Genomic DNA, 14,931 nt, shown 5'->3' on the forward strand with positions numbered 1-14,931 from the left:
CAAATACATAGTTTGGACAAGCCACACAAATGTCAATACTGTAAGAAAGCTTATGGTACATTTGCCATTCTTCGTTTTCATATTAAAAAAACACATTTAACGTAAGTAATTTTTATTTATATAAAAATAATATAGAATTAATATTTTAATTTGGGTCGCCGGATTTCTACCCCCATGAAAAAACGCCTACGTCACTTTGACGTCACATGTATGGGGGTAGATTTCCGGCCGCGAACTTTTAGGATGGATAAATTATTGTATATTCAATCAACTCGCATTTCACGGTTTACTTAACAGTTGTAATTAATCAAAATGCTAATAAACCTGACACCGGAACTTTACCCCCGGAAATCTACCCCCAGACATCCACCCCCGGACATCTACCCCCGGACATCTACCCCCGGAAATCTACCCCCAGACATCTACCCCCGGACATCTACCCCCGGACATCTACCCCCGGAAATCTACCCCCAGACATCTACCCCCGGACATCTACCCCCGGACATCTACCCCCGGACATTTACCCCCAGACATCTACCCCCGGATATCTACCCCCGGAAATCTACCCCCAGAAATGTACCCCCAGTGGTCAAATCATAAATGTCCGACCCCGGAATATTTATTTGCGACCCCCAGAAATCTACCCCCCGTGCTACACTACGTATCGGTCAATATTCATTGTTGTAGTTGATTTTAGTAATTGGTTTATAAAAATAATCAATGGCTCTTCGTTTAATAATTACTCTCTAATATCTAGTATTAAGCATGTGATATGTCGTTGTCTTGTTTAATGTAATCTATCTTCCCAATTCATTAAGCTGTTACTGATTTAGGTGTAATTTTTAAGCTTTAAGATTCAGTGCAACGCAAATGGTAATTAAAAAGGATATTTTGATAAAGGGCTCCAAAAGTGTAACCCATAAGCATTTGATTTATTTTCAGACAGTGATTTAAATTGTTAACCAATTTTCACATACATTCATAGCTAACGGCACATGCACGAGCGCAGATCGTGAAATTTAAAACATATCACTGAAGGAGGTTATTTTCTGATTACTAGTGGTAAAAATGAAATTAAATGTTCATAAAAAGCCTGCCACAGGTAGATTAATGAATTAATAATTTTTTCACTATCAATTACCTCCTAGTAATAAGTAGTAATTACCTCCTATGTCGTAGACACTATCCGGAGTTTTACATTGGCTAAAAAGTCTAGTTGTTTACACATATAATTAATCGTAAAAAATAAAACATAAACATATTTTATGATTGGTTCTGGTTGTCAATGCTGGTTGTGAAATAACGGAGAATAATGTAAAAGCATAAAATTGGATATTTCGGGATAGGGAAGGTATTTTTACCTCATGGTTCTTTTGGTTTTACAAATTTATTTTAATGAAATTAGAGTTTAGTATGAACATTGCTTAAAATTATTTATTTTTGTCATTTTTACGTTTCATACATTAAAGAAGCCAAAACAAGTCTTTATCTCAATTTATGTCTTGTCTGTCAAGGCCCAGAAGGCATTTTACGTGGCCTTCTTCTCAAAAACTAGAGCATCGATCGTGATTCGATTTAAATAGCCTTTTTGGATTCGGTGGATTGACACGAGTAACTTAAGCCACTAAAATATGGCCTCACTACTTTTGAATTAAAATAAATTTGGTTCAAACCCCCAATTTTTTGAATTTTTGTCAAGTTTAGTCTACTCCTAATGTTTACCAGTAATTAATGAAATACTAATAATTTGTTTGGAGAATACGACATCAATGAAATACCGAACAGCTGTGAAAGATGAAAAGCTGGATAAAGATGATTTTTTTCTAGCTGTCACTGGAAATTTGTTATTACATTTAGTTTACAAATACTGCAACCATTTCCGATCATGTTTTGTAATAAAATCCAAAACCAAGTAAGATTAAAAACGTTGTGACTCACGTAAATAAACGGATCAAATAAATCGTAAGTGCAAAAATATGTATTTAGTGTACATGTTGCTCGAATTCGAGCAATTGCAAAGTATTAAAGGAGTTATTTCAAAATGAATAACAATGAATATTTACAATGAGTTTAAATGAGTCAACTCAAAGATTACCGGTGTGTAACTAAAACCACGTTTATCTTCGTTATTGATAAACCTAAAGCTTTCATCCGGCTGGTTTTCTCCTTCTCAAAATGCCTCGCTGTACAGGCAACACAGGTTATTGATAGAGGGCCAATTGAGAACGAAAAGTCGTTTTGGGGTAGTGTTCCATCTCTTGTTTACAGATGCAGACGATCTATTCTGGTTTTCAACCTGACTTAAAAATGGAACTGATTAGTAATCTGCTCACATTTCACCTTTAAAACTGTTACTGTATAGTGTGAAAGTTGGTCAACCATTGGAAGCACCTTCTAGGAATAAATCAAAGGCTTAGGGGTCAACCTTTTGAAGCCCTAATCGAAATATCCTTTTTAATTGCCATTTTGCTCTGCGCAAGATCTTAAGCTTTAAAATGACACCTCAATCGTAACAATCGGCGAAGAAGGTCGGGTGAAAAAAGGACTGTTACAGCTTACTGAATTAGGAAGATAGATAATGTTAAACAAGACAATGACATATCGCATGCTTAATACTGGATATTACAAGACAATGCTTAACCGAAGAGCCGTTGATTTCCGGGGGTAGATGTCCGGGGGTAGATGTCCGGGGGTAGATGTCTGGGGGTAGATGTCCGGGGGTAGATATCTGGGGGTAGATTTCCGGGGGTAGATATCCGGGGGTAGATGTCCGGGGGTAGATATCCGGGGGTAGATATCCGGGGGTAAATGTCTGGGGGTAGATATCCGGGGGTAGATTTCCGTGCTATGGCAAATCACTTTATAATCAAACAATTACATGTTGATTATTTAATAATATATTGGGGGTAAATTTCCAGTCGCGGGCTGTTTCTCGACCGTGTATAGGCCCCGCCCCTCGTGACGTCAAAATGACGTAGGCGTTTTTTCATGGGGGTAAATATCCGGGGGTAGAAATCCGCTACCCCTTTAATTTCATTAGCTGATATTGTTTTTAAGTGTTTTCTACAAACATTTTCTGACTTATAGCCGCATTAGGTTTTGTCCATGTCTATCTTCGTTATTGATAAACCTGCATGGTACCACCCCTGTCCCCAGCAGTAAGTTTACAAATTACAGTAATTCTTTAATAAAGATAAAATTTGTTCTCATTACCTTAAGGACTTCCTCCATAACCTATCTTTTGGATAGTTGCAATAACAATAACGTTAATTATATTTACTTGAGAAAATGTAGGGTAAAATGCCTGATGTTTTTCAGTTGGTTTTTGTTTTGCTTAACTATGGATAGTAATTAAATCCTTCAATGACAATGTTGGTAAGGGTTTCTTGTATGTAGTCATAGGCTACTGTTCTAAAATCACTTGACTTTTATGGAAACATAGATCAATGTCCTTGACTTACCAGATTTATTTAGCCTTAGAGGGCTTTCCTCTGCAATGATCACAAAGTTAAGTCCTTGCCTCCTACTAAAAAGTATTCCTGCTAACATCCTCGTTTATCGTTTTTAGGAATCCTTCATCTTGTAGGTGCTCTTAATTATATAGGCTAATAACGATGATAAATTCTTAAAAACACTATCTCTATTTCTTCTACTCGGTGGCGTTCTATGACTTTTTATGTTTCCATTGTTTGCAAATCGGTTTGTTCAACGATTGTCAAGAAATACAGTACTATGTCAATTCAATGTTATTATTTGCATAGTATATCAAATTGTCCAGGCTTTCTCACTTTTTCCAATGTAATATATACGCAAACCCAAATTCAAAGAGTAAATATTTAATTTCAACCAGGTTACTCAAATTTTATTTTTTGTAGGTTGCATTTCCTTAAATTGTAAAAGCGTGTGTCGTAAAAGCGACTCATAACACATCCGCTGTAGTGTTATGTGTCGCTTTTGCGACTCACAAACACTGTATACGGCGACGGCTCTGGGACTGACTGAATCGGATTGAACTGGATCGAGTTAGGTATCATTTTTTCAGCAGATTCAGAGCTTTCTCCTGATGTCTGTTTCTATATGCTTTTCATTTTAGTTCCGAAAATATTGTAGCAGACAGCTGACATGCGTATTTGTAAACAGCTTGGTTAACCTCGCACCGATGACTGATGTGTTTTATTACTTTTATCATTGTTTTAGTGTTAAAAATCAAAAGTAGTGATATACGTGGTGCATTATAAGAAGATTTAAGTGATTTTGAAGGGCTGGTTGATGATCCTGAAGAAGTAGGTAGTGATATTGATGTAAATTATCAGCCAGATTCCTAGCTATGGTTAGGCTATGCATTCTTAGCTAAACACTATGTACGGAAATCTGTTTTTTGCCTATAACTTATTTATTTGCAAACCTACTTCCTTATTATATTATATTTTTGGAATCCTCATAAAATTCTGAACAAAGTGGCTATTTTAAAATATTTGTAGACCTATAAACTATAACAATTTACTAAGCGCAAACATGAATTTTTTTCATTTATTTTATAATTTTTGAGAAATGTTAACCCCACAAAAATTATTGAACATTTATTTTGTAATGTTTTATATGTTACATTAAAGCCCATAATTTTCCAAACAAAATGATATATAAAACAGTATACTTTACATTGCTTTTAAGTTTCTAAGATACATATTAATAAAACCCTGCGATTGCGCAATAAATGGGTGAACATAAAGACCAAAACTAGAGGGGTCGCCGGAATTTTATCCCCCTGGAATTTTACCCCCTGGGCAAAGCTGACGTCACTATGACGTAGTAACCTGAGTGGCCAAAATTTGTTCGCGGCCGGAATTTTACCCCTGCGAATTTGGAAGTCTAATGAAAATAGCCAGAGCGTGATTAATTAGATTAGCGCGATAAAACCCGGAATTTTACCCTCTGTCCATATAACTAGAGTTTAGACAAGTGAAGATGTACGGGCCGGATTTTTACCCCCGGATTTTTACCCCCCTGGAATTTTACCCCCTGGCCGATTTTAGAAATTGAATTATTGATTTTCTTATTTCTGTTTTTAATTTATTGTAAACATTTCATTATTTAGTCGCTTATCTTTATTTATTTATTTTGTAATCTCAACTAAGTAAACAGAATTTGCTGTTTAATTTTTATTTTCGGGATTTGCGTTTAGGGCCAACTGTTGGTTAATAAGTATCCTATAATCTAATACGAGCAATGTTTGCTTGTATGTATGTATGCTTGCTTGCTTGTACCAAGATCTCGAAAACGGCTCCGACGATTTTCTTCAAATGTTGTAAATAGATTATTTTTGGCCTAAAAACGAGTTTACTATAGTTACAACTGCCAACAAAAATCTAATTACGTAGAAAAATGAAACTGAAAGTCACATTTTTTTAACATTAGTCTTATGGGTTGCTAAGTAACCATGTTGGAAGAATTAAATAACAAGGAAAAAGTAAACAAAAGACTTGTAAGTTGTAACACATGTGTTCGTAAAGGCATCTACCCACAGTATACTAGAAATTCCAAAATAAAGTACAAAAGCAAAAACATCACTTGTTACTATTGAGCAATGATTATACTGAAGCTTACTCGATACATTGTAGTAAAGGCTAACTTAGCAGTGCAGAGTGTGGGATCTGTTATGACGATTAGATTAAGGTAAATTTCCCATCCTTATGGAACAGCTGAAGCCAATTTTATTGTTAGTTCTGTCCGGTTTTCTGCAGATGTCGAGCTTTGTATACAATTTGTTTCTTGTTATTTCAGTAATTTAAAACCTCATTTAACCAAGTAATACTATTTAATCATAAACGAAGACTCGTTCACTATATTACCGTACTATATGACTATATTACTATAGTTGGCTATATAAGAAAACAGTGAGACACAAATAATGAGAAAATGACCCTAAAATAATAGAAACAAATTGTAAACAAAACATGACATCTACAGAAAACCAGACAGAACTAACAAGAAAAGTGGCTTCAGCTATTCCATAAGGATGGTAAGGTAACTGCAATTCTAAAATGCTGTGGGACGGTTAGGAAACAGGACCGACGTACAAGCGACGTAAAAAGTGGTGAAGGAAGTAGTAAATGTGAGCTATCCTGAGTGCGGGAACTTTTTATGACGATTAGATTAAGGTATCTGCAATTCTAAAATGCTATGGGAAGGCAAGGAAATAGCTCCGTGACGTAGGAAGTGGTAAAGGAAATAGTAAAGGTGAGCGGTCCGGAGTGTGGGAACTGTTTATGACGAACAGATTAAGGTATTTACAATCCTAAAATGCTATGGGAAGGGAGGGAAACAGGTCCGCGACATAGGAAGTGGTGAAGGAAGTAGTAAAGGTGAGTAGTCCGGAGTGTGGGAACTGTTTATGACGATTATATTAAGGTATCTACAATCCTAAAATGCTATGGGAAGGGAGGGAAACAGGTCCGCGACGTAGGAAGTGGTGAAGGAAGTAGTAAAGGCGAGCAGTGTGGAGTCTGGGAACTGGAAACCAATTGTAACAGTTATATTTATGTATCTGAAATTTAAATACTGAAATGCTATGAGAAGGGATGGAAACATGTCCAAGTCATAGGAAATGGTGAAAGAAGTAGTAAATGCTAGCAGTGCGGAGTGTGGTAAATGTTTGTGGCAATTAGATTAATGTATTTAAAATACTAAAATGGTATTGAAAGAGATTAAAACAGGTCCACGACGTAGGAAGTAGTAAAGTTTAGCATCGCAGAGTGTGGGAACCTTTTGTGGCAGTTCGATTAATGTATCTGTAATACGTAAATGCTATGAGAAGGGAAGGAAACAGGTCCATGACGTAGGAAATGGTGAGGGAAGTAGTAAAGGCTGGCATCGCAGAGTTGGGGAATGAATTTCCCCGAGCAAAGCTCGGTCCCCAGGTACTGTAAAATAAACTGAGTAGCTCATTTAAATGATAATTGGGTGAACATTTCTTCGTAAAGAAACAATAAGGCATATTTTGTTATTGTTACAATACAAACGAAAACATTGTTTTACCACGGTTGTATAATAAATCGTTAAAGAAATCTTCGAATTAATTACCATTCTGATGTTTGTTTATACATCATATTAATCAACAGTTGGCTTCAAAGATCAAATCCTGATACTCGAATGTCAAAATTAAAATCAAAAACCTACTAAATTAAGATAGGCTACTTAATAATAAAATGTTTACTATTATTATTATATAATGTTTATATTAGCTATTAAAGCAGAATGAAGATAATTAATCATTCTCACTAATTTATATATCTGGCCAGGGGGTAAAATTCCAGGGGTAAAAATCCGGGCCGTACACTCTAGGTTTTTATAATTTGATGTGTTCTGATTAAATTCACAACCGTGAAAATATATGTTTAATTCCACGTTTAATCCATCGAGCTGATGTCGCGAAACTCAAAAGTTCGCGGCCGGAATTTTACCCTCTGGTTTGTGACGTCACGTTTGCCCAGGGGGATAAAAATCCGCTACCCCAACTAGAGACACTTGGAGGTTAACAGCAACAAAATTATCCAGCTGATCAAAATGTAAACAATTATGTTCTTCATAAGGATAACAATATATTTTTATATTTTATATTATTCAAACATCTGTTAACTAAGTCTGGTTCATAAATAAAGAGTTTCCTTACAACTAGTGTACCTGTTGCTCGAATTCGAGCAATTGCTAAGTATTACAGGCGTTATTTTAAAACGAATAACAGTCATAATTTCTGATGACTTTAAAACATTTGACTCAAAGTCAAAGATTATGTAAATACTCAACATGTACATAACAGATTGATATAATCAACATTTATTGTGTATAGTGTTTTCTACAAACAGCCTTACTCATAGCCGCATTAGGTTTCCAGACACACTATGTATCCAAATGCCTAACAGCACGACTCCCTTCCCCATACCACCCTGAGCGATAGGGATCCTTGAGATTTGCTCTAACCTTTCCATCATAGGCAAGTTTTCATTCCTTATTTCTTAGTTTTTGTTTGTTTCTTTTTTTAAAATTTTATTGCCTGTATGTATTCCTGGTTTTTTCCTATTTCCCTAGCTACTTTTCTAAACAACTCAATTTGTTTCCTTGTCACTCATCATGTTTAATTTTCTCAACTCTAGACCTCTCTTATCCAAGACTTATTCCTGTTCTCTCCTATTTGTCTCCTGAAGTGAACAATTTATAAATACACGTGACTCGTGGTTTTTATTTCTCCACATCTACATACTTCCTCTTCCACCATGTGGATTCTTCACAAATTTTCCTTGAAATTTTCCATGTCCTGTGACAATTAAACTGCGTTTCATAATGGCCCATCTCCCAATCTTGTTCCAGTCTCTTTCTGATGTTAGGTATACATCCGAACGTTTACCTTTAAAACGTTAACATAAAACACTCTGCTTCCAACGCATTTGCCACTCATCTAATATCTCCTCTCTTCTGTTTCCGATGTAGTCCTAACCGCCTCCTTGTTTTCCAAAATCAACAGCTTATGAAGCGATTATCAAACAGTCCTAAATTGAATGTGAAATCTTCAGGTGGCTGTTGGCTGTATTCAGCTATCAACGGCAATAGTATTATTTGTATTGCGTTCGCGTCTACCAGTTAATGTTCGTCGGCCTCCTCCTATTGGCCGTCCTGGTCGACGTTTTATAGTCTCCATTATGTCAAAAGATTTTTTGTTATGTTTTGATTTTGTGCAAAATTTTAGTATAACCAGCTGTTTCAAATATCAGTGTCAATTTCAAAGTATTCATCTGTTCAAATGTAAACAAACATTTTCCCCCTAAGAATAACATGGGAACTTTGAAGGCCACTGGGGCAGAGTCCTGATGGAATTCCAAAGTTTTTTTGTTTGATGGCAAAACTACATGCTAGGACCTTTCTAACGACACCTTTGACATGGTGATCGGTAGCACAACCACTCCAAAACAATTATGACAAAAATATGCCTAGCGTATTAAATATATAGATACCTGACAAAAACAAATGTTTGTAAAAGTTAAATTTATATACCTTCATCGTATTTTACTGTATTATCATGTAGTTTTGGTTACATTTCGGTGTGTTAAGTGAATGTTTGAAAGTGATTATTCACAGTGCAGTTACCCGTTACATTACCATATTATCATGTAATTTACAATGTGTATTAAAATTCCTTTGTAATGTTGTTGATTGGTTAACTTTCGTATTTTATCTAAATTTAAAATTAGATGCCACCAGTAAGACGAAGAACTGTGAGTGGCTGGAGAGAACGCAAACGTAACCGCTTGCATCAACCTCCCAATTTGACGGATACAGTAGTACCGCCGATGGTGATGGTGATACATCGAATCTCGGATAAATGAATGTTAAATTTTTACATTGGTGGTGGTTTACGTTTTAAGCAAGAAAAGACTGGCCGAGACAGTTTAATTTCTACTCTTGGTTGCCAAAAATGAAAGGTTCGTTTACCTCATTTGCGGAATCCACCATACTTTCAGGAACTTGGATACTCCCAATCTGAAAACAGGGCTGTGAGGCTTGGATCCAGAAATTATCTGGATAAAATTTGTCAATTCAATTCTGCCTTTGCTATGGTCAGCTCTGAAGCTAATTTTGACGAGAGGGTCACACAGGGGATCTACAATTTCAAGATCCATGACACGTTTTACCAACGAGTAGATTTCTTTTGGTTGATTACATACCAAGAGGACTAAAGACAAATTTATTAAATTCCCTCACCAGATCTTGTAATTTGTAGTTTTTTTTATTTATAATTGAAAATTATTTTTGTAGTAAACATTATTGGATGGATCGATGTATTGTATTTTACATCATTGTATTTTATGAGTCATTTATCTGAATAAAGTACAATAAAATCTGTAAAGAAATGAAATGCCAAAGTTGGGTAACAATTAAATTGCAAAAAAAATCAACTTAGAGGAATCCCAGTAGAGCTTGGTAAATAAAAGGGAATTAATATTAATTACTAAAGAGATAAAAAAAGAAATTATTAATCATATACATTAATTTTAATATCGAATAATTTGTTGTCCATGTAATTAATGGTGAATAACAGAATTGTGAAAAAAATATGTAAAATCAAAATATCAATTTTCAATAGTTGGAAAGTTACAAACTTTTTGGCCATTTTATTTTTATTAATGTTGTCTGTTAAGTACAATCTAATGGAGTTTTTGTTGCAGCACGAATAAAGAGTACAAATGCAAACTCTGTCCAAAGAGTTTCCGCCACGATTCTGGACTCTCCAGGCACATGAATATACACAATGGCACTTACTTCTTCTGTAACATCTGTGGAAAACACTTCAATGATGGGTCATCTGTTAAAAGACACACAAAATTGCATGATACATAAACAGTGAGTACAACATGTAACTCGGGAACAATCAATTACGGATCCAACATGTCCAATCGTTATATTAAATGTGTAAAATACTGTTTGTCCATCTAAAATAAAGATCTTTGCTGGTTCAAAATTTTAAAATTTGCGAAATAGAGGCTAAACGCCTACTGATATTTAGGTTTTATATTCCTAAATAATGATTAATTCCTTTTTTGTTTTCATAGGCTATATAATTTACCGAATGTTTTGTTCAAAGAAAAGTAAATATTTCCTTATTATCTGAGGAATATGAGTATAGTAAGGGTAAAAATAAAACATCAAATAATTTGCCATCAAGTCATTAACATTATCTTTTTGTAAAAAAATGACTACTTTCCAATCCTGCTGGAGTTTAATGAAAATCTGAATCAAATTTAGTAAAAAGTTATTCGGGAACTGTCTTTATGGTATTCAAAAATTACAAAAAAGCAATGGGGCAGAACTAGCCTTAAACTAACATGAATGCTCCAAATATTAACAGCTTGGATGATTATCTGTAGGCATATGCTTGGCAATACAAATATAATACAGCGTGCAAGGATAGCAGTCGTCTGGATTTGTGCAGACCCTACTTTACTTGCCTAACAAGGGAAAACTGATGTTACAGACCAACCACTTTCAACCCTCTGTTTAAACCAAGGAATTATAGACCTGACAACTACTTGTTGTTCACAGGGAATAAAGCCCACAAACATGACAATAATAAGATGATCTTATCACAACAACAAGAATTTTGAAATGTGTGACATTACATTCCATGTAGCCAATAATACTAATAGCATGCCCTGCAACAAAACCTATCCTCATGTAACCCAAAGAGTTAAGTTCCTTGTGTGAATTGTCTGCACCATTTAGACTCGGCACAAATAAACTTTATATAAGTATTAGATAACAGATTTACTTGGGTTTTCCGACTTTCCTGTTGCTTTCAGAAGTGTTAGGATAGGTTAATAAGTTTAATATATAAGGACTGGTATAGCCACCGAACTCAAAAGACCTGTGATGGAACAGCAAGGTAAAACTGACATAAACCACTGATAGCTCCCCCTCATCAGCCCCTTGGTTTGGCGTTAACTATTTTCCTTGGCACTTGACCTACTGAAAAACGTGTTAACATCTTTTAAAAAATCCACAGCTAATTGTTTTAAATTAATAATCTTTCTCTTGTTTCCCTAGAATTTCCACAAAAGATTACTGTTATTTTTTTAAATTCAGGTTGGTATTTCACACATTTTGAAATTATTTGGATTTCTCATTGGTTTCTGTGTCCAGTAGCTAATTGTTTACTTACATTTTACTTATTAATTATTAAAACGGGATTGGAACCAAACATAGTAATAAATGAAATGCACTGAATATGGTTTATTCAACCATCATAAGTTTAACTTTATATTTGGTTACACCCACTGCACACCAAATAAAGCAATTGTTCAATAAACCTGTGCCATATTTTGAATGGTACATTTTTATTTAATGATATTGAGACACATTGCAGCTCTGTTTAGCTGAAACTGAAACCTCTTTAACTGATCTCTATCAGCTATTACTCAGGTTGGAAATTATATGAATGAACTTTCAGTGCCACCACTCAAACTTGTCAACATTATCATTGTAAACTAACATTTATAAACTTCATCAGGATTGGAAAGACGTTTTCTTTACAGAATGATTACTCATTTTTTCATGTATTGTAATACTATATTTCATTTTTTGGTTAATATTTTATTTTTCGCAAGGGTTTGCTCACGATGAACAATTTCTGTACACTCGTTTTCTGCCATAAGTCCTGTGAAAAAACTAACTTGGTTTCAAGTTAAGATAGCTTTGTCAAGCCTGTTGATTGTATGAACAAATCCTATGTTGATGATAAACAGCTTAGTCTTCTCACTTTTTCTTAACTCTTCATTCTCGTTATTACTCAGTGTTAACAGCTTTCTTCTTAGAAATAAATAAGTTATGAATCTTGTTGATTTTATTATATGTAGCCAGTCAATAGTATTTAACATTATTGTTACCAATAAGGCTACAAATGTATGTTAGGTAAAATCTAATTGAATGTACTGATCTCACAAACATTTTCATTTCATTTTTAAGACTTGTGCATTCTGTGTGGATAAAATTTGTCAACTTGTAAAATAAACTATTGTTAAAATGTTTATGAGTTCTTGTATTTTTAGTGTAATAGTTATTCTTACTTGTAAAATACTTATATATATATAAATTATATAAATGTACACTTTAGATTTTTTCAACACTACTTTTGATTATACTTATTATAAGATAGAAGTTGAATTTGTATTAACAAAAACTGTACATTTATGTTGTAATCTCAATTAAATGTCATAGTTAGGACTGAGACTTTAACAGATAGCAGAATATGTAAATTTTAAAAACATGTTTTTAAATTCAAGTCTGTAACTGGTTTATGCAATTTTGTACGATTAGTGACTGCTTTATGACTAGCAGAAATTAAGCTAAAATTTTAACTAAGCAAATTTCTATTTACCTGATTTGATTTACACTAAAATGTCTTCATAAAAATATCACATTTATTTCTTATATAAATAGAATTATTTTTTGAATACTTAGGTTCGCTGCAACAGGGAGAGTAAAAAAGTTTTTTTTTCGTAAAGTGTAAATGATTTAGTAAGAAATAAATACATTTTCAAAATTTGATCAAAATATGTTTATAAATAAGCAAAATACAACAGTTTACTTATTCTCCATAAGAATCTATAAAATATATAAAAGGCAAAGCCCTCACTGACTGACTCACTCACTCACTCACTCATCACTAATTCTCCCACTTCCCATTTACCTAGGAGGCTGAAATTTGGTACACTGATTCTTTAGGCATTAAATAGGAAAACAAAGTTGTTTTTATTCTGATCGGACTCTCGGGCTCCGCCCCAGTGGCTCTGGAGTTTCCCATGTTATGAGTACTCATATTTAAATGGAATTAATGAATCTTAACAGCTGTTTCAATTAAACATGTTGGTTCTGTTCTATGATGTGCAATAGCATTAAAGTTACAAGGATTACCAACAGGGTGCAGCACTATCATTTTTTTTAAATTTATGACAACAGCTAATTTGCAACCAAAAGGTGAGTGAGCGTAGCGAACGAACTTCAACCTGGAGGCGAGTTAGCGTAGCGAACGAGCTAACCTGAAGGCAAGTGATCGCAGCGAACGAGCTCCAACCAGGACGTGATTGAGCCATGCAAACGAGCTCATCTTGAAAATTAAGAAGTTAAACGGGGCAAAGCCCGCGGGTACAGCTAGTAACATATAAATTTAAAATTTTTGGAATTTTCTACGTAATTATTCTCCGCATATTTTAAGCTCTACAAAGTGGTTTGGAGAGAAATTACTAAATTTTATAGTTTTTTGGTCCAAAATGGGAAAAATCAATTTTTATTTTTTACCGCACTAAAACCCCCATAAACCCCCATTCCCATTGTCTGATAATGATGGTACGTGAACTTGTTCGAATAAATGTAGGTTTACATGTTTTTACCATATTTCATCAAAATCCGATCCTTTTTCTCGAGTGAGCTAACGAACACACATACATGTACAGTAGACTTCCTCTTATCCGGACACCTTTTAACCGGACATCGGTTTAACCGGACTACTCTCAGCGGAAATTACATCTCTTTAACCGGAATTTTTATCAGTACATTGGTTTAACCGGACTAAATCGGCAGGAAGTGGGCGGTACTGAAACTACTATAGAATTTTTTTGCGGTTGCAGCCAAAATCATGTGCTGGGGTCTGCCTTTCAGAATAACAACTTTGTAACCAGGGAAACAGTTATTCCAGTGCTGCCAACTTCAAGTATATAAGTTTACCTACCCAAAAATGAGTACAGATGGAATCATTGGGAAACAACTGGCTTTATAAACTATAATAAAAATTGTGATTCAAAATGTACTCACTGGGAATGAAAGGGTTAAGGACCTGATAAAGCAACAGGTGAGCAGCAGGGTTTATGCAATTAAAGATTTATTTGGCCAGATTTGAAAAAACATCCAGGCTATAAGAAGGGTTTTCTAATAGCCAATTATAAAACAAGGACTTTTAATTTTTCCTTTATATAAGCATCAATATTGTGTTTTAAAAGGATATATACTTTATTTGATAACACTATGTGGTTCTTGCTAGTCTTTTTCATGCGATATGATTCTAACGAGGCACTATTTTTAAATCTGTTATTGTGATTATGATTATTGAAGTTTAGGTCATGAGGGTTTTTTTAAGATATAAAGGGTAAGATCATAAATAAACAATTGATTAAAGTTTGAATCTTAAAATCCTTAAACATAAGTGGATGAGGAGATGAATATGTGGGAAACTTCAAAAGGGAAAACTGAAGAGTTCTGCAGCAATACTATGAGAAGATTGAAGACAAGTGGGGGCACAAAAGAAGGGCAAGGCCTGAAGAAGATCAGACAACAGTTTGAGTTACAACAGCCTTGCGATTAATTAAGTATGTTATGTATCTAGTAGGCCTA

General features: G+C 34.5%; 1 protein-coding gene across 1 annotated transcript in view; it reads left to right on the forward strand.

Moving 5' to 3' along the window:
• The window catches only part of LOC128983420 (zinc finger protein 271-like), a 39,412-nt gene extending 26,840 nt beyond the window's left edge, over positions 1 to 12,572 (forward strand). Inside the window, exons 5-6 of the mRNA XM_054402703.1 lie at positions 1 to 101; positions 10,218 to 12,572. Of these exons, the coding sequence (XP_054258678.1) occupies positions 1 to 101; positions 10,218 to 10,389 (273 nt within the window). The 3' untranslated portion in view covers positions 10,390 to 12,572. The remainder of the gene's footprint in view (positions 102 to 10,217) is intronic.
• Positions 12,573 to 14,931: the final 2,359 nt, after the last annotated feature.

Source organism: Macrosteles quadrilineatus, unplaced genomic scaffold, assembly GCF_028750875.1.
Source record: "Macrosteles quadrilineatus isolate MER2022 unplaced genomic scaffold, UCM_ALF_1.0 Scaffold_1__1_contigs__length_201487025, whole genome shotgun sequence".
Lineage (NCBI taxonomy): Eukaryota > Metazoa > Arthropoda > Insecta > Hemiptera > Cicadellidae > Macrosteles > Macrosteles quadrilineatus.